Raw genomic sequence first — 18,498 nt, 5'->3', positions numbered from 1 at the left:
CAGACACAAGTGCCATAGAAGTCAAAATAGTGGCAGAGGGACATGCTCAGACTAAAGAGGCCTATCAATCTAGCCTGGGGAAAGAAGGGACTGGTCGGGAGGTGGGCCCACCCGAAGCATGCAAAAATTGGGGAAGCTGATTGGTCATTTGAGAAAGGACCTGGTTCATTCCACACCCAAACTAATATAGTCCCAGGGGAACAAAGAAATGCTTTCTGCCTTGCTAGTAGCTCTTGTGACCTGGACTGTCATGGTGCACTCTGCCTATTCTCTCCATGGGCCACATGGCCTTAGCAGCCATGTGGCCAATGGCCTCCAGGAGGGAGGCTGTTTCCCTCTCTAGCCTGCCTGGTGTTGCATTTTCAGGTGCCTTCACACTGTCTCTCCTGGGAGCATATGACCTTGTGGCCCTAGCAGCTGTATGGCCCATGGCCTCCAGGAGAGAGCCTGAAACAGACAGCAGCTGAGAACAAGTTAATCTACAGGGATGACTGCTTAGAAGCAGCCTGTGGCTCCAAAGTCGCCTGCAGTTCCAATTTATATTTTTAAATTGGAACTGGAACTCTGGACACTGCCTTTTGTTTTGGTCTCACTAAGGAAATGGGTTTTGAGACAAGAGTCCACCATTTTCCCAGATTGTGCTGCATCAGAATAAAATCTCTTTCCTTTTTTACCAGCAACTGTCTCATGAGCCTGACTTTTTATGGTGGCAGGCAGATGAACCCCTGAGTTTTTTGTTTGGTAACAGTACCAAAGGGCATTCAGCCTATCATGAAAGTTCCTCTGGTTCCGCTGGGGTGGGGGTGCAGGGATGAGTCAGGAAAGTCATTATCTAGGCTCCACTCCCCAAGCTCTGCACCTTTCGCCAGGAAGTTCACATTGACAGGGAATTTAAGGGGCTTTGTGAGAGGCAGTTCTTCCCTCCGAATTTAGGGTAGCCTGTAATTCTGTTAGGTGATAACTGTCAAGTCACAGCACAGAATCTACACCTCTGTGGTCAAGCAGACAGTCAAACGACTGAAATACTTGAAATCTCCTGGTCCCACCTGTCACTTTCTGGCACTTCAGCAGAGCCAGACTAATGTATTCCATGAACTTCCCAATGAGAAAGTCACTAGAACTATGCCATCCTTACTTAGATCAGCGTCCAGGATTACTGCTAAATAGTAAACTATGAGGATTTAGAAGCCAACCCGTAGAAGAAAGAGTAAATCAGGGATTACTGGCCCTTAAACTATCTGCTGTGATAACTTAGCTTTTCTTGCAGGGGAGGAGGCAAGATGAGTAGACTAGCTAGGGACCCAGCCAGGAAAGAAGTCTTCTGGTCTCAGCTCTGCCATGTCCTGGCTGTGTGGTTTTGAAAAATTTACTTTCTATGTATTGTGTATTGTGATATATTTCATATATACTTTGAAATGTAAGAAGACTTCCTTCTTCTTCATTGTATGAGTTAATGTTAGTTGAAAAAACAAAGGGTACAAAGTATCCAGTCTTCAGACAGGATCGTCTGGATAAAATAGTGATTAGATGATTTCATATAAAATATAGATTTGTGAATCATCTTAAAGGTGGGAAGATATGGCTCTACTAACCCTACACTCAATAGGAACCCACTGAGAAGTAGCTAGCTCCTTAAGTCCCCACAACTCAGTCCGAGTGTGTACTTCCAGTCATTTCTACTATCACCTGGCTGTTCTAGGTGCTCGAATTTATGATCCCTGTCAGGAATATTTAAATCTCTTATCTATCTATCTATCTATCTATCTATCTATCTATCTATCTATCTATCATCTATCTATCATCTATCTATCTATCTATCATCTATCTATCATCTATCTATCTATCTATCTATCTATCTATCTATCTATCTATCTATCTATCTATCATCTATCTATCTATCATCTATCTATCATCTATCTATCTATCTATCATCTATCTATCTATCTCTGTCTCTCTCTCTCACACACACACATACACACACGTCTGCAGGGTTTTCTTTAGCAATAGGACCAACTGGAGAAATGGGTTTTGCAGAATATTTATGGTCTGCAGTTTCATTCAACTTCCAGCTATCACTGTTGCATTTTATTTACAATTGGAAATGTTCTTGCTAATACTTGTACCCACTGTATGCTGTTAGAGGAGAAAGAATGTTTTTCCTCAAATCTATCAGTCAAGTGGGTGTGGAGCAATTTGCAGAGAGAGAGAGAATGGTGTCTCTTGCTGGGCCAGCAGTGGTAATAGCAGCCACCAAACAGAGAGGCTTTGGCAGGATGGACGTGGGTGTGTTCAGTGAAAGAGAGTGCTTTGCTCCCCACACTTAGTGAAGGGATAAACATACAGCCAGCAGTGCCAGGTGGAGTTCATCTACGACTGACTTACAAAGGTCCATTCAAAATGCTTAGCAGGTCCCAAGTTGTAGTCTTCTGTCCATAAAATGAAGTGGTAGAAGTTTAAAAAAACTTCCTGCTGTAAAGTTTTAATTCAAATGTAATATGCATACAAAGTTTAAATATAGTTAGTTTAATTTCATTTTTAATTCCAAGTCAATGCTGTGATACAGGGACTTGAGTCATGGAATCCTCATTATGTCTGTTTTACCAATATGGGAACAATTTATGCCAAATAACACAGGAAGTGTAGACTGAGAATTCAAACCGTGGCCTGAGGGACTCCAAACTCTGTCCACATCATTCCACACTCAGTAAATACATGGGGAGCTGGAGGTGGGCGCATCAGAGAGAAGGAAAGGGTAGACTTTGGGAAAGCAGGGTTCCTCAGAGACCTTATCACTGACTAAATATATCACCTTAAGACCAGGCTGTTTCTCTGTTTGACAATTTTAAAAGATTTGTTTTGGATTAAGGCAAATCTTAAAACAAATGTCACAGCTCTAATTTTATAGACTTGAGGTATTCTTAAATTCTCATGTCAGTAATCTCATCTGTGAAATAGAAAGAATAACTTATTTAATTAGTTTAGTACGAGAATATATAATATGCCTGGCAGAGAAACTTGATTATGAGGAGGAAATAATTTCTGCATTCCTGGAATGCATACTAAAATATTGTGTGTTCTTGTTTTGTGACTAAGTGAATTCAATTTGCTACTTTTCATTTAATATGAGTTCTTTTATAAACTACAAGAGAACAATGATGTTTCAATGTCAGAAAATTTTTCAACACTTTTCAAGCAGGCAATTATAATTATGTTGGTGGAGGCTGAAAAACATTTGGCAGGATTTGTTAAGTACACTTATTTAAAAATTAGAATAAAATATAAATGAGCTATTTCAATGTTATAAAATTTACCCAAAGATCTAGGAGCCAACCATTATTCCAACATATGAAACACTAATTGCATTTCTATTAAAATGAGAAATAAGATTTGGATGTTCACTTTTACTCTTAATTTTTTAATGGGTTGGAGATCTAGTGAATTCACTAAAATAAATGTAAATAATATACATTAATATTGGAGAAAAGTTACCAATCATGTAGTTTTACTTAAATGTGCTGTATAAAAATAAAATCCAAACATAAAAAAACCCTACTATAATGCATGTGATAATTGATAACGTATATATCAATAAAAAATTTTCTCTAGCAATATGTATGTAGAAATAGAAATGGGGAAGTACTTTATTTATAATAGCAACAAAATCATACACTTAAAAACTACCTGGACATAAATTTAACAAAAACATAATTTTATTTAAAATTGTACAAAAGATGTTACTAAATGAAACATTTATCGTATATTACTAGATGTAAAAACTTATTATTAAATGTTTTTTTTCTTTATTTAGTCTATAAAAACAATGTAGTTTCTCTTAGAATTCCAAAGCCCTTGTTTGTTTTGTGAGAGGGGGACACCTATACCACATATTGACAAAATCACACTCTGAAGCTACTCCAATAGATTAGTAATACGCCACTATGTATATGACACATATATACCAAAGTCATTAAAAGATCTGTAAAGCAACACACACAAACATATATTTTATATATAATATTATTTTAAAAGATGACATTCAGACATAGTATTTTATTTCAGTGAGAAAAAGAGAAAGCATTTAATAGATTATTTTACCACTATTAACTTTGATAAATATAAGTTTGGATTTCTGATACAGAAAAACAAAACTATTACAACTTTAGAAGAAAAGTATAAGAGACCATGTAAAACAAAGGAGTCAAAGATACACTTTTAAAGCAACATATAATCAACAAAATTATAAAGGAAAATAAAGTGGGTTTGATTATGTAAAACTATACTTATTTGCAACTTAGTTGCCTAAAGAAGGCCAAAGACAAGCACTGTATTGGTAAGGGCATAAAACTAGGGCTTCTTGAAAAGATATGTTTAAAACATAAACAATACAATAGGAAAATGGATGAAGATTATTTGAAGAAGCTGTTCACAGAGGTGACAAAAAAATCAATAGACACGTGAAGGACACTCATTCTTACTATTGGGGGAATTCAACATAAAGGTAAGTATGATAATTATAAAACTGACAAAAATTTAAGAATAGTGGTAATAGCAAATTTTGGTGGATATGCAAGAAAAAAACACACTCCTGCGTAGGGTAGAAATATCTAGCCTTTGGGGAAAGGAATCTACCAATACATACTGCAATAAAAAATGTACCACTCTTTGAAACCAGCAGTGATGACACAGAGATCAGTCTTATGGGAATAAAATCATGAGGAAACATGGACAGCTGTATCGGTATGTCTATTACAGCATTTAGAGTGGCGTAATACTGAGGACAACTCCAGTACCCATTACTAGGAAACAGCTGAGTTCACTGCAGCCCATCCATGCCATGGACACTAGGTAGTCTTTGCATGAATCCGTGCTTATTTACTTTGAGGGATTTCTACCACAAGAAAAACAAGATATAGAAAAGCATATAGAATGTTATTCAGCTTTTGTGCTAAAAACAAAGCAAGCCCCTAATGTGTATGTTAATAATTGTAAGAACATAAAAAAAGATCATTAGGAAATTAACCATATTCATAGAATAAAACTGTAATTATAGTGCTAATTTGTTTTTGCTGCATAGAACCACCAATCTTAGTTGCTTGCTGATGATCAGGCTGACAGAAGTCCTCTTGATCTAGGCTGTTGTGAGGTGATGGCTCTGCTTCAGATCTCTAGTCGTCAGCTAGAATTCACTTCAGGCTATTGGTTTGTCGCATGTAGCTCAGTCTAGGACCAGGCACAAGGGGCAGTACCTACCTGAGCTAAATATTACTCACAGCAAAGGATGAAATTGCACTTGGGCCTCTGCTCTTAACACATCCATTATTATCCTATTGACCAAAACAAGTCCTATGGACTATGTTCACCAGAGCAAGTCATGTGTCCAAGGTCAAAGTAAACCTGGAGGTAGTAAGTACAATCTGCCCACTCTGACCCCATGATGTGGGTGTGGATATATAATACTACTGCTAGGAATTAAGACCAACAATTTCATCTACTATGTGTAAGATTCCATTTATATAAAATTTTTATTATGCTAAGTGAAATAAGCCATGTGGTAAAAGACAAATACCATATGATCTCACCTATAAGTGGAACCTAATCAACAGAACAAACAAATGAGCAAAATAGAACCAGAGACGTGGAAATAAAGAACAAACTGACAGTGACCAGGGGGGAAGGGGAAGGGGGATAATCTCTACTTTTTTTAAAGGCCCAACACTAGCTGAAGGTCCTCCATCCAGTTGAGTAGAACAGTTCTATCTTCTTTTTCTTTTCTGTGTAATTGCTTAACTCCTCCCATTTCCTCAATTATTCAGATATTGATGTAGTGTGGAAATTAACAAAAACAGACATACTTGGATGGTTGTGACAAGACCTAGATTCTGGCCCTTTCAATACCATTGATTTGTAGTGTAACAGTGGGTAGGCTACTATCATTCTCTGAGGTTCATAAGCTTTCATCAATATATACAGGTGCACGTCTAGGAACAGGCATATACATCCATGTGCATGTGCATATGTTCATTGGAAAGACCATTTAACGCATGGAGAACTGAGTTCTCAGTCATGGAAACCTTTGTATCAGGTAGCCTTGAGTCACCAAATGGGGTGGGACATCCTCCTCACTGAGCACAACCTATCTTCCTGGGCCGCAACCTCTTGAATATTCTCTCTCTAATCTCCTTCATCTTGACACTATAGAGAATTGGGTTTATCAATGGAGGAAGCAGGAAGTGGACATAGGAGAGAAGAGTATGGGCAGGCCGAGGGACTGGCACCCTAAGACGGTCAATGATTGCCAGGAGGATCATGGGAACATAGAAGAGGAGCACAGCAGAGAGGTGGACGGCACAGGTTTGGCCAGCCTTCCAGCGGTTCTCATTGGATCCCAAACCTTGCAATACCCTGCCAATTAGGCCATAGGAGAAGAAAATAAGCAGTGGGTCCAATCCCATGGCTGACAGGACCACAAAGAGGCTGTAGACTGCACCCCACGCTCCTGGGCAGGCCAGTCGGGCCATATCTGGGTGCAAGCAATAAGAATGGGTTAGGACCTGTGGGTGGCAGTAGGGCATGTAGGCCAGGAGGAATGGCAGGGGCAGATGGAGACCCAGGCATCGGAAAGCAATGACAAGGCCAATCTTTCTAATGACATCATTGGTGAGAAGTGTTGGGTAGTGGAGAGGGCGGCAGATGGCCAATGCCCTATCTAAAGCCATGGCAAGCAAGACAGAGGACTCCATGACAGAAAAGACATGGACAAAGAACATCTGCAGGAGGCAGGCTGAGGCAGGGACCACATGAGCATTAGCAAGGGCAAGACCCAGCAGGGTGGGCATCAGGGCTGTGGCCACACCAACATCAGACAGACTAAGCAGGAAGAGGAAGAAGTACATTGGGCAGTGCAAGGGGGGCTCCATGGCAATGATCCAGAGAATAGTACCGTTGCCCAGAACAGAAAGAAGGTAAACAGTGATGAGGGCTATTGTCCACCAGGAGGGTACAGCTGACAGGCCCGGCATGCCCACCAGCATGAAGGTTGGGGTCATTGAAGTACTGCTATTGGGGGCTGCCTGGGTGCGGAATGCTGACATAGTTCAGGATCCAAATTTAAATCCTGGAACCTGAAAACTGATTAGAAAGATTTACTTAATCTTATGACATATTTGCACAATGCTTTCTAAAAGAGCCTGCCTTTTTCTTACTCTGTCCCACCTCCATACATATACACATTTTCTTCCCCCACATACATATTCTAATAACTAGGCCACAGTCATCACTTGCCTTGGAGTTTTTTCTTTCCTGTGGTTGCCTTCAAAGCTCTGTTTATCTCTTTAATTTTTTTTAAATGTTTTTAAACAGTTTCATTTAACCCTTCCTGTCTTGTTGCTTTTTTCTAACTTATTTTCCTCCCCAAATAGCAAACCTCTGGGAGAGGGTTTATGCTCCTATGAATACTTTTTCCACTTTTCCCAACCCCAGGCCATCTGACTCTGTGCTGCCTTAACACACTCACATTTCGGTTCACTTTAATAGTTCTTATTAAGTCCAACAATTACCATTTAATTACTAAATCAAGAAGTACTTGTTTTCCTAAACTGAGTTATTTCTCAATGAGCTTTTGCTGTTATGCATCCACCTTTACCTTTTTCTTTAATCCTACATCTCAGAATTTTATTTCTTAGTTCACTTTTCTGTGTCTGATCCAATTTATACATTGATATATTTGAGAGATCTTTACTTGGCTCTCTTCTTTTTCTTTAGTTGTCTTTTCTACTTTTGTGACTTCAAATAAACTATATAAATTGATGAATCATGAATATATCCCCCAGATTATTCTGTATTCATCTCACCATGGAAATCACTACATAGATACTCCATGTACTTTAGATAAAATAATCCCTCCTAAATCTTAACAGATGTATCTTAAAACCTCCCCTAGCTGTATCAGTTAGGGGACAGTGGTGGGAAAATTACAAGCATGACCAAAGTGGGGAGAATGTCTTGGTTCCCTAAGTTAGTACTGCTTGCCAATCTCCCAAAATAAAAGCCTCATGATAAAAACTTTCCCAAAACATCCATAGAAAGGAAATTCCACAACCTGATAAATGTTACCTATGAACAAACCTAATATCATACTTGACTGAGATTTAGAATGAGATAAATTATCTGTTTTTGCCAATTCTATTCAACATTTTACTGTAGATTCTAGAAAATGCATTTAAAAATTAAAATGTCCAGTTTAGTTAGAAAGTCATAAAATGATCTTTATTTCATAGATGATATGAAGCTATTTGTAAAAAAATTTAAGGAATCCATTAAAGAACTACTAAAACTAATCAATGAGTTTCATAAGACCACTGGATACAAAGTTAAAGTACAAACTTCAATTGTATGTCTACACAATAGCAATAAAAAATCTGAAAACAAAATTAAGAAACTACTTAATTCACAATAACATCAAAAATTTAAAACTACTGAAACACTAATTCAGAAGAACTTATGCAGCCCAATATTCATAGCAGCTTTATTTACAATGGCCAAGTGCTGGAAACAGCCTAAGTGTCCATCACTAAATAAGTGAATCAAAAAACTGTGGTACATTTACACAATGGAATACTATGCAGCATAAAGAAAGAAGGGACTCCTACCTTTCACGACAGCATGGATGGAAATGGAGAGCATTATGTTAAGTGATATAAGCCAGGTGGCGAAAGACAAATACCATATGATCTCACCTATGATTGGAACCTAATCAACAAAACAAACAAATGAGCAAAATAGAACCAGAGACATGGAAATAAAGAACAAACTGACAGTGATCAGATGGGAGAGGGAATTACAGGGGAAAGATGGGGAAGGGGCAAGTCAAGGAACGTGAATAGAGGACCCATGGGCATGCACAATGGGGTGGGGATTGACTGTGGAAACCAGGGTGGGGGGAGCAGAGCAGGGGTGAGCAGCAGAGTAAAAAGTGGGACAACTGTAACTAAACGACAATAAAAAATAATAAATAAATAAATAATAAATTTAACAGAAAATATTCTATTTCTAGATTGAAAACTCTAAAACAACGTTGAGAAAAATTTAAAAAATCAAAGTAAATGGAGAGATACTCTACATTTATAGATTGGAAGATTGACATAGTCAACGGTTAAACTATGTATAAATATAAAATATTTAGATATCAGTTATCCCCAAATTTACCTATAGTTTCAACATTATCTCTAACAAAGGACCAGAGGCCTTTTTGTAGGATAAGATTATGCTAAAGTTTATACAGAAGTGCTATAGAAGTAGAAGAGCCAAAATTGTTTTGAAAAAGGTAAAACAAAGTTGAAAAATTATACTACCCCAGTTCAAGGCTTACTATAAAACACCACCAGTCAAGATGTGGCACAAAAACAACATAGACTAATGAAATAGAATAGAGATCCTCATGCATATATGGTCAACTGATCTTCAACAATGGAGCCAAGAATATACAAGGGAAAAAGGAAAGTCTCTTTAACAAGTGGAATTGGGAAAACCAGATATCCTAATGCAAAATAATTAAATTGTAAATATTATAATATACACAAGACTCAACCTAACATGAATTAAATATTTACACAAGACCTGGAACTGAAGATAAAACATAGGGGAAAGCTTCATGACGTTGGAATTGACAATGATTTGTTGTTTGACATCAAAAGCATAAGTAACAATAGCAATAGGACTATAGGACTAGAGTCCTAACAAATAGGACTATGTTAAAACTTAAAACTTCTGCACGGGAAAGAAAACAATCAATAGAGTGAGAGGCAAACTACAGAATAGGAGAAAAATTTGCAAACTTCACCTGATAGGGGATTAATTACCAAAATATAGAAGGACCTCTTACAATTCAATGGCAAAAAGCCTAATAGCTCAATTTTAAAAAGAAAAAGAAACTGAATATACATTTCTCCAAGGAAGACATACAAATGTCCAACAGGCATATAAAAAGATGCTCAACATCAAATATCATCAAGGAAATGCAAATCAAAATCATAACTAGGTATCACCTCATGCCTATTAGGATGGCTATTATTTTTTAAAAGCCCCCCTCCAAAAAAAAACACTTGTATATTGTTGGTGGGAACATAAAATGGTGCAGCCAGTACGGGTAAGAGTATGATGGTTCCTCAAAAAATTAAAAGTACAATTATCATATAATCTAGTAATCCCATTTCTGGGCATAAATATAAAATACTGTGATTGAAATCGAGATTTCAAAAATTATCTTTACTCCCATGTTTATTGCAGCATTATTCACAAGAGCCACAATATAGAAACAACTTAAATGCCTATCAATGGATGAATGAATAAAGAAAATATGGTATGTGTATATAATGAAAGGTTATTCAGCCTTAAAAATAAAGGAAATCCTGCCATATCGTACAACATGGTGGACCTGGAGGACAGTGTGCTAAGTAAAATAAGCCAGTCACAGAAAGACAAATATTGCACTATTCCACTTATATGAGGCACATAAACAGGGAGAAGCATGGTGGTTGCCAGGATCTGGGGGAGGGAGAAACAGGAAATTACTGTTTAATGAATATAAAGTTTGTTGTATAAAATGAATAGGTTCTAGAGATCGTTGGTACAACATTGTGCTTGTAGTTAACAAGTTAAAAATTTGTTCAGAGGTTAGAGTTTATGTTAAGTATTCTTACAAATATGAAAAATTCAGAGCAAAAACATTCTCATATAGCAATAACATATGTAAGGTTAAAAAATAAGGGAAGGAATGGGACAGAGTGTACCAGAAAGAAATGATATTTGCAATTTATGTTACTGAGAAAAATCTAAATTTGGAATATTTAAATAACTAGAAATAAAAGAGGAAAAGATGGGCAATCTAACCTAAAATGTGGTAAAATATGAACAGTGATTTACATAAGAATAAACACAAATGCTAAACAAATGGGTAGTAAAATCCATCTCAGTGGTTGCTAAAAGAATGCATACATATTTCAAAAATAATAAATCACTTCCTACCCATTGTGTGGGATATAATCATAAAATTTGATAAAATTACATGTTGGAAGAGATATTAAAACACTACTTTTAATCAAGGCCATCACTGTTATAAAGTTGTGTGGTGCTTTGGGGAACAATTTGGTATACCTCATTAAAAAAAGACCTTTACTTGATCTGACAATTCTAGTTCTTGATGTATCTCTCTAAGAAAAAGACTCTCCTATGCACAAAGAAGCATTAAATATCTTTGGCTGTCATAGGAAAAAAGTAGAGTTCCTCATAATTTACATATTAATCGGATGACTAAGTAATCAGAGAGTTAGCCATGACACATATTAGTTTTGACAGCTAAGAATGAAGATATATTGTTGAGTTAAAAAAAGATGCATAGTGATTTATGCATTGTGGTAGAATATATGTTTTAAAAGGCTCCTAAAGTATCTATCTTCCAGATTGCTGTATTTGTACATGTCTAGAAATAGTCCTGGAAAGATTTGCATTAAATTGATTTGATTAAAGTAGTAAGTCTGGGTGAACATAATTAATACTGAATTGAGGATATGAGCCAAAGATGACTTTGGCATTAACTATAATATTTCATTTTTTTCTTGGAAAGATATATTCTTGCAGCAAATGAGTAACTACTAATTATTCAGTAAGCTCCATTGTCTCATCTCAAATTTTTCTCTAGTGTCCAATTCTTTTCCTCATTTACTGTGCTTTGGTTTTTGCTGTGGCTTTTGTTTGCATGATCCTGATTGGCTTCCCTGCTGCTGGTTCAGCCTACCAGTCCTCCCTCCATACAAATTCCATGGTGTTATTTCTAATCTGCAGTCTGATAATGTGACTGTGGCATCTTTCCGTAAGTCCAAAGCTTTAAAATAAAGGCTGCACCTTTATTTGTCATAGAAACCCCTGTACCATCCGGCCCCAGGCAACCTTTACTTCTTAACCCATTTCTATTCTAGTTCTGCGTGCCTCTTAGCCTCCCAGAACTACTATGACTCCTTGGATGTGTCATTGCTGTTTTCACCTTCAAAAAGCCACGTTTTATAAGGGGAATTTCCTTCTCCCTCTCTGTATCATCACACCTCATATACCATGAAGTTCCACCTTGGACATTATTCCTCTCTTCCCTGACTCCCCGCTGACCACCTCTCCCCCAACAGGCCCTGGAATGGATTGTTCACCCTCTCCTGTCACTCGAGGGCACATGCTCTGATATAGTCCCTGTCATTCCCAATTATTAATATTTCTTTCTTTGTTTCCTCCTCAATGAACTGTTAACTTCCTCAAGAGATGTTTATTTTATTTATTGTTGCAGATCCAGTTCCTGGTTAATATGAAATTTCAAATAAATGTGCTTCATAAATCTTTTACACTTCTATGTTGTGCTTTTGCAACTCTATTTCTCTAAATTTGCTCCGTGCTTCTGAAATGCCCACTTAATTTTATTATTCCATAACTATCACCTTTTTCAAAAACTTCCCATTTCCTGTCATGTACACCTCATATGAGTTTCTCCAAAATGTTATTCTTTCCTTCATTGGAGTTCTTTTTCTCCAATTTATTTTTAGTCCTCCTCTGGCTCTTGGAGTCACTGCCTCCCTGCCTGAAATGTCCCCGGGATGGAGCTGATTCTGAGTGTCTGGGCTTATAGTCTGGAGAACAGAGGTTTCTACATATACCATACATTTCACAGAACATTCCTGCTCATTAAAAACAAGTCAGATAGTGGGTATGCTTGATAGAAGGCAAAGCGGAAAGAAGTTTGGGGTAAGTGCCTGTTGAACAAAGCCTGTGAGGCTTTTGTGGGGATATTTAAGTCACCACACAACAAACTTCACATTTAACAGGTTCAGTCCTTCCAAGAATTTTGAAAGCCTTCTCATACATACCTAACTGGCATACCAAAAAGTACTTATATTTTCTGCCATTTACTCTGTTTACACATAGGAAGATACTCACATTTTGTAATCAAGGTGCATGTCCACACATTATCTATACATTGTGTACATGTGTGTGTATCAGTTTCCACACTGATCCTGACTGTACTAAAACAGATGCCTTCAGTGTGAGCAACACACACACATACTTACATATACACGCACATATGTACACTCACACAAACACACACTAATCCATAGTGATACACAGAAGTATTCACACTCGTGGAAAAAGGATTCTATTCATGGACAAAAATATTTTTGAGGCAGAGGCATATCAGACTAATAGTATTCAAACAAAAATGAAGTTCACACTCATACATGCATTCAAGTATACAGAAATATACAGATGCTCATTCCCTAAGACAGAAGCACCTCTGAGCACGTACTGACATGCATGCACATACTCACATGCAGAAGCACAGGAGAACAAAAGCACCCATCCATGCACATACATTGTTATTACATGTACCATACACTTATCTCCACAAATCGTGAAAGGTGAATGCTGTTAACTAATCTTTTGCCACCTCACACAATGACAGCCACGTAAATTTAAAGATTCAATAATTGTTCCAAAAGGCACATATGCAGCCAATGAGTAACTCTTGTCCCTTCACATACACACTAATATTCATCAAATGTTCACGAACATCCCTTCAATGGTCAGTACATGTACGTGCACCTATATACGTCAGAAATGCAGATCTTAAATATACATCTTACAATCACATTTCATATCACTCAGTTAGGCCACTCTTGTTTTCCTTCAAATCTGACAAGTTTCTACAAAGACAAGTAAGCTTCCTTTTTCTCTAACTGAAATCTTGCTTTCTACAGATTTAATTGTTTGACAAAAGCAAAGTGGGGACATTCTGACCAAAATACATTTATACATACTGAATAATATTTTCTAGGAGAGGAGAAAAAGTTGCGTTCATTACTAGGTTAGTTCCCTGCCATCTGAAAGACAAATGGCAAAGGTTACTAAAATGATGGAACTATAGGTTATTGATTATAGGGGTGATTGATTATAGGGGTGATCTGTAATGGAGAAATCTTGCACACACATAGAGATGGCAGAGTGTTATGAATAAATGTACTCACCTTACATTTGTGTCCAGATTTAGCCTGGCTGTTTGGACCCTCACCCTAATCTTCCCTGCTACTTACTAAACCAGCATTGACCAGTGTGTCAGAGTAGGTCTTGGGTGGCAGGTGAATGCTACAGAATTAAAAGGGCTTCAAAAAGCAGCCAACTGAGAGGATTTACAACATCAACCCCCAAGGAATTGTGCAATAGAAGAGAAACCAGAGTAGGAAGAAATGGCCAAAAGAGTAAACATTTCCAAGACGGTGATTGCCCTTCCTCATCGTGAGAGACCTCCATTTGTTTCCACACTGATCCTGACTGTGCTAAAAGAGATGCCTTCAGGGTGAGCAACAAGTGATCTCCTGGAGACAGGGGATGTGACCCATGGATATAACCACTTAATAAAATACAAGATCAGATCTGGTACATTATAATATATGGATATGGTAAGAGGCCTATTTATTCAAGGAGCATTAAAAAAGAGCATAGTATGTGGGGTGGAGAAATAAAACAATCTAGGGAAGAGAAATGATTAGGTAAATCAGAGCATCCAAATGTAGAAAATAACCTCCCCTATTCTTAGTCTCAAATCTTTGGGTGGTTGGAATATAAGGCAATGATCAGTTTTCTTGCTCCCTGTGTTCAAATTATTTCTTGTGCTGGGGACATATTGGGGATGCCTATGGGATTTAACCTTGCTTGAAAAACCTGGAGACAAGGGCCCCAGCAGATGACATTTGGGGTAGGGTAGGCAGAAAGCCAGTCTGTACATAGGGTATAGAAGATCCCACCAATGAATTTTCAAGGTTCCCCAAGTTCCACCATCTTGGTCTCCAGTAAACTTAGAACTTCATTATACAATTTTAATGCATTCCTTAGTGATATATTTGTTAGCAAAGACTGTCCCATGTAACTTTCTAATGTATAATTTTTTTATTGGTTGTTTTTTTAAATTAAAATTATTGGGGTGACACTGGTTAATAAAATTATATAGATTGCGAGTATACAGTTCTACAATACATCAGCCGCAGGCTGCATTGTGTTCTTCACCCAAAGTCAAATCTCCTTCTGCTACCATATATTTGACCCTCAAATGCTGAGGCCCGATTTCCAGTACTGCAGGCTTGCTTGGTCACAGTCCTTGCCTCTGTGCCTGCAGTTATCTCTGCCTTCTCTCCGTTTTCCCTTTCGGGAAACGATTTGTCCTTACTAGATCTCAGATGTTGCCAGCTCCCATGGGCCTTCTAATGTATCACTCCTTCCAAAGGAATCACTCCTTTTCTCCTACCTCTATGCATTGCTCTGGCGTAAACTTGCATACTTATACCTCTTCCCGTGCCTTCTACTAGTCTATGAGCTATCTGAAGACAGACATTATAGTTTATATTTCTATTCCTGTAATCACAACATCTTTTCATTATACATGAAATAAGTTTGTTGAATTTCATGAGCTGTTTTAAAGAGTCCACTTATTTTTTTTTTCAATTTTCATTCTGGAACGTAAAGCTCTTTTTAATTAAAGTATAGTTGACACAATATTATATTAGTGTCATGTGTACAGCCTAGTGATCTGACATTTATATGCCTTATGAAGTGATCACCATGAGAAGCCTAGTAACCATCTGTCACTGTATGAAGTTATTACGGTATTATTGACTGTAACCCCTATGCTGTTCTTTACATCCCCACCCCATGACTTATGTGACTTATTTGTATGTTTGTACCTCTTAATCTTCTTTACCTTTTTGCCCATCCCCCCCCACTCAACCCTCTGCCAGCTATCAGTTTGTTTTCTGCATCTGTGAGTCTGTTTTGTTTGTTAATTGGCTTAGTTTTTTAGGGGAAGAAAAAAGAGTCCGCTTATACAAAGATGTCTCTCACCACCCAGATTCTGAGCCCCAGAGCTCCTTGTCTTCTGCAAAGGGCACTTCGAATTTCCGGTCTCTCCAACGGCTCCATCCCAATTCTCCAGCCCCAGTCTACTTTCCCACCCCTTTTTGAATACAGTAACTTTCTAAGAATGATCAAATTATTTGCCCAATTTCCTTCCTGTCCTTCCAAGCTCAGAAACAGTAACTTCTACACTAATTTCTCCCTCTTCTTTCCCCTCCTTGTTTCCTCTTCCCATACACTACTGGCTCCCGACTGATTTTTATCAGTCTCACCTGGAGTCTCATTGTCCTTTCCCACTGCTGCTTCTCCCTTTGTGCAGTTCACTCACCACATTTGGTTCTTCTCGTGACCACCACACACTTGGGTGTTTTAGTGGACTGTCTCAGGTGTATTCTTTATACCACCCTGTTGTATCCCATCTGGGGGGAGTGGGTGGAGTGTGGGATACAGGAAAGGTGAGCCCAGGCACAGGTGTCCAGCCTCTTGTTACCGGAGCTTCGTGGGGAGGGAGCCTCGATGAGAATGCTGTGATTAGTTAAGGGCCTGCTATTCTGTCCAGAGGAAGCACCAGGATAACCTTTGGACTGCAGCAGAAATGGATGAGTCTTTCTATCCCCAGCATTCAGCTCTGCTTTCTTAGTCCTTGAAGCAGGTCCCCTTCCACCCCATACTAATCTTGAGTTCATAGGCCCCATAGGTCCTGAGGTCCTTCCTCTCTTGCCTGGGCCTGCCTACCCTTTGGCAATTAGTGAAGCCTTCCCCAGCCTTTCTTTTTTTTTTTTTTTTTTTCAGAGAGCAGTTTATGAGTCCCAAACAGTGCCCCAAGCTCAGTCCACAGGGACAGCTTCTGGTTTTGTTGCTTGTTTTTGTTTTCACTAATTGTCATTAGCACAGTGGAGTACCACATGGTGCTAATAGCTAAGGTCACAGATTCCATCTCTGTAGAGACCACTTAGTCACTTTGCTTTGCATCCCCAGGCTAAGGCCTGAATCAATTCAAAGCCTACTTGGGATATAGAATGACCTCTTCTCCTGCTAGGGTTTGATCCCCAACCCTGGCACATGCACACTGCTGTAATAAAATCGAATCTGTCTGAAACACAACAGCGAGCTTGACTGCTACCCCTCACTTTCCTGTTATTTTGACTCCCTTTTTTTTCTCTATCTTCCCTGTACTTTGCGCTTTCTTATTCTTCCTAACATTTCTTGTTCTTTATAGATGCCATGTTTTCTGATGGATCAAGTATCATTAGACAGCCCCACTCCCCACACCAGCTTGTGGCTTTTCCTTCATACCCTGGACTTAATCAACCTGAGCACTCATTGTGAGCCATGCCATCCATGGCTCCTCCTCTCCCTGGCACCTTTCAAGGGTCCTTTTGTTTCTGTAATCCCTGCAGCAAACCTGGGTAACCAGATCCCAGTTCATGAGTTTACCCTGGCTCATCCCTGTCACTTCTGGTCCTTTTCAGGAGACTGTGCATTAATCTCTCTGTGCCCAACATACAGCTAAATTTCTCCTAGACTCAGGTTTCTTGATCCCTCCTCTCATTTCCTTTCAGATAACTCCAACGGGTGTGATCTTTTGGACTTGGGAGCCACCCTCAAATCCTTCTGCTCAAGTTTAACACCAAGGTCAATGGAGCTGATACCATTGACTGAATTAGTCTTGGCTCCTCAGAACACTTATAACCCCGTCTCCAGAGGCCGTGTTAGGCTCCCTGTTCATTGTACCCCTCCCTATATTTTCATCAACCTAGGATCCAGGACTGCCTTTCCTCTGATGTCTAAACTATAGAAAGGGCCCCCTATCTATCTCCTCTCCTTGATGTTCAAGATAGCCATTATTAATGTGATAAATGAATCTGGCCCAATTAGTTGGAGGGAGGGACAGAGTTAAACCATCCCTGGGTTCCTCCTTTTCTCAGATCAATATGTATGTCATTTGATGTTACGTTTCAGGAGCCCACAGTATGGTGCAATGGCTTTCAGATTATCTAGGTATAGATTTTCACTTTGCTACTTTCTAGCCAAGCTACTTCTCATCTCTAAGCTTCAATTTCCTCATCAGTAAAAAGAGTTGGCATGTAACGTTAGTGAAGTGTCCAGGACAATGCCTAACTCATATTATTTACTGCACGTGCCCATCATTTTCTAATCGCCCCTTTGTTGTCTAAAATGACTTTCTCCCAATGGATAATTTTCGCGCACCTGATACATTCCAGGTATTATTATAGGCTAGAGTAGTAAACAGGGGAGGTAAGATCCCTTCTTTTATGGATCTTACCTTCCAGCAGGGAGTGATAGGCAATAAATGAATAAACAATTGTGACAATTCCAGATGGCTCTATATACGTTCTATGAAACAAACAGAGAAGGGTCATGGGATAAGTGGAGAGTGACTGAATGCTATAGAAAAGTTGACATTTCTGAAGGTGATTTTTAAACTGAAACCTAAATACTAAGAATGAACTAGCCACGTGGTGATATGGTTGAAATATGGTTCAGGCAAGTCTCAGGTGGAGAGACGGGTCTGAGTGAGGCATTGCTGAGGAATGGAAA

The 18,498-nt window shown here is 38.5% G+C and overlaps 1 protein-coding gene across 1 annotated transcript; it reads right to left on the bottom strand.

The window, feature by feature from the left end:
* Positions 1-5,039: 5,039 nt before the first annotated feature.
* OR51S1 (olfactory receptor family 51 subfamily S member 1) lies at positions 5,040-16,559 on the bottom strand. Its single transcript, XM_024572820.3, has 2 exons — positions 16,265-16,559; positions 5,040-7,128 (listed from the first exon to the last, which is right to left on the bottom strand). Exon 2 carries the CDS (start codon positions 7,089-7,091, stop codon positions 6,120-6,122), a length of 972 nt encoding a protein of 323 aa, XP_024428588.2. The 5' UTR covers positions 7,092-7,128; positions 16,265-16,559; the 3' UTR covers positions 5,040-6,119.
* Positions 16,560-18,498: the final 1,939 nt, after the last annotated feature.

The sequence above is a fragment of the Desmodus rotundus genome, chromosome 5, assembly GCF_022682495.2.
Source record: "Desmodus rotundus isolate HL8 chromosome 5, HLdesRot8A.1, whole genome shotgun sequence".
NCBI classification, from domain to species: Eukaryota; Metazoa; Chordata; class Mammalia; order Chiroptera; family Phyllostomidae; genus Desmodus; species Desmodus rotundus.
This window is presented reverse-complemented; position numbering and strand designations above follow the sequence as displayed.

Coding starts and splice junctions, on each gene's coding strand:
- OR51S1 (XM_024572820.3), bottom strand. CDS start 7,091: ATGTCAGCATTCCGCACCCAGGCAGCCCCCAATAGCAGTACTTCAATG.